The following is a 2,543-nucleotide window of genomic DNA, read 5'->3' as shown; positions in this document are numbered from 1 at the left end:
AAAAAAAAAAAAAAAAAAAAAAATCAGCTGGGAAACTGAACTGAATTTAAATTAGTGTCTTTTTATCTTCTATTTTGATTAATGGCTAATTATAATAAATAGTTAATTATAATAAGAATTGTTCTTATTTAACCTCTTTGCATAAAATCACAATCTTTAGTCTTTATATCACATGGTCACTTACAGGATGCTAGTATTATTGCTTCACAACTTAGGACCCAAAGATTTTCTGTACTCTATACATGCAACAGTAGAATCTAGATCCCCTATCTGATTTTATTTTTATGAAAATGTTTGATTACCACTCACTTTCAAAATAAATTTTTAATCTATTTTTATGTTTTCTTTCTTGTCTTTTTTCCTCCTCCTAGTTAAGGGCAGTGAATTTCCTGACTGATAAAAGGCTGTGTAAAAGATTACATGCCTGCAGTATGTTCATTTCTATAATGCAGAATCTTTAGTAAGTGTAGTTTTCATGAAAATACTTTCTAGCAACCTTAAACTTACAAAGGTTTCTCATAAAAGAACTCTACTTTTACACTATCTTTCAATATAGGAAAACTATATTTTCTCTTTTTTCCAAAGAGAAAAAATTCGACAGTAGAGTTGAGAACTTATGACAAGAGAAGGTGTATTTTAGTATCTTTCAAGACCATGAAGGAAGGACATCACAAATAATTGTCTCTTAAAGCTTCCCAGGTCTGGGCACAGAACTTTAAGTTGGGAAAATGAAGATTAAAAAAGATTAAACTCAATAGTTGCTCAATAGACAAGTAAGATTGAAGCTAACCACTTTACTGTTTCTTAGGCAGAACCACATCGAGAGAGGTTTTATACTCAGCTCCTAGGTTTTCATAACAGACTGTACATGCTACAAATTTTTTTTAAATAAGCTTATATATTTCATAAATACTCATTTATATCAGCAATTAAGATGCAAGCTTCTTAAGGGCAAACCAAGACACACACACGCACTCTTCCCAGAACAGGATTGGGTTTTTTCCCACTTAGTAAACATTGAATGGTTTATTAGAAAGCTTTTTAAAATTGAAATCTTTTCCCCATCTTAAAGTTCCTTTACTTTTAATTTAAAAGTATTGTTTATTCTGATGATGGATTGTCTGCCCCCAAATTATTTGACTTTTCTTAATACAGTTAATATTATTTCTCTTTGGCGCTGATGTAACTTTTTACTTTTAGATGCTCACCAGGTAGAGGTTATCGACTACCAACAAGTGCCTTGGTGAACCTTTCTCACGGGACTCGCTCTGAAACTGGAAATCAGAAGTTGACAGCCATTGTGAAACCACAACCAGCTGTGAATCACTATAGCTCAAATTCACCAATTTCGTCTGGACATCTGGGAGGCCTCAACCATTCCCCTCAGTCACTTTTTGTTCCTGCTCATGTAAGACTCTGTCTGTAATTTCTCTTCATCCCCTTTACAGATCATAAATCACAGCAAACTTTTGTAAGTAGAAACCTAATTTCACTGTTTTTGATCCAAGTCACAAAAACAGATTTGTTTTAAGATAGCAGGCTAGTAAAGAGTGCTATTGACAGTATCTTATTTCTGTTATAGAATTATACTCATATTAAAGAAGAAATACATTTATTTAAATAGGGAACTTGATAATGTTGATGTTTTCAAATTAATTTAAATTAAAATTAATAATTTTTTTCTTATAAAATCCAAATGTCCTGCCAGGCACAGTGGCTCACGCCTGTAATCCTAGCACTCTGGGAGGCTGAGGTGGGTGGATTGCCTGGGCTCAGGAGTTTGAGACCAGCCTGAGCCAGAGCAAGACCTCATCTCTAAAAATAGCCATGCACTGTGGCAGGCATCAGTAGTCACAGCTACTTGGCAGGCTAAGGCAGGAGAATCACTTGAGCCCAAGAGTTTAAGGTTGCTGTGAGCTGTGATGCCATGACACTCTACTGAGGATGACATAGTGAGACTCTGTCTCCAAAAAAAAAAATCTAATGTGCTATGTTATCTATGAATGACATAAGTTTGAAAGGTAAAATAAGAGAACACTATACCACATTTATCAAAGACAATTTTCAAGTCCCTGCTATGTAACTCATGGGGGTTTCCTTTATTTTATCTTTCTGGGGACAAAAATTAACATGTCTCATATGAGACACTTTATTTATTTTGAAATAAGGTACATGTATTTCAAGTCAAGTATACTTAACCTCATTTTAGATCCAGCTAAAGATAATCTGTAACTTTTTTTTTTTTTTTTGAAGACAGTCTCACTTTGTCACCTCTGGTAGAATACTGTGGAGTCACTCAAACCTCAAACACTTGAGCTCAAGGGATTCTCTTGTCTCGGCCTCCCAAGTAGCTGGGACTATAAGTGCCCACCACAATGCCCAGCTGTTTTGTTATTGTAATTGTCATTGTTTGGCAGAACCAGGCTGGGTTTGAACCTGCTAGCTCTGTTGTATGTGGCTGGCACCCTAGCTGCTGAGCCTGAAGTCCCTCTTATAATTGAGAGATGCTTTATTTAGTTCCATGTCTTTTTTTTTTTTTTTTT

The 2,543-nt window shown here is 34.8% G+C and overlaps 1 protein-coding gene across 1 annotated transcript in view; it reads left to right on the top strand.

Annotated features, from left to right (window-relative positions):
• The window catches only part of XRN1 (5'-3' exoribonuclease 1), a 132,774-nt gene that overhangs the window by 83,381 nt on the left and 46,850 nt on the right, over positions 1–2,543 (top strand). The window contains exon 30 of the mRNA XM_023512996.1: positions 1,201–1,408. Coding sequence (XP_023368764.1) covers positions 1,201–1,408 — 208 coding nt within the window. The remainder of the gene's footprint in view (positions 1–1,200; positions 1,409–2,543) is intronic.

The sequence above is a fragment of the Otolemur garnettii genome, unplaced genomic scaffold (assembly GCF_000181295.1).
Source record: "Otolemur garnettii isolate 467f Iridium unplaced genomic scaffold, OtoGar3 scaffold00032, whole genome shotgun sequence".
Classification (NCBI taxonomy): domain Eukaryota; kingdom Metazoa; phylum Chordata; class Mammalia; order Primates; family Galagidae; genus Otolemur; species Otolemur garnettii.
The sequence above is the reverse complement of the archived record's forward strand: the minus strand, read 5'-3'. Positions and strand labels throughout refer to the sequence as shown.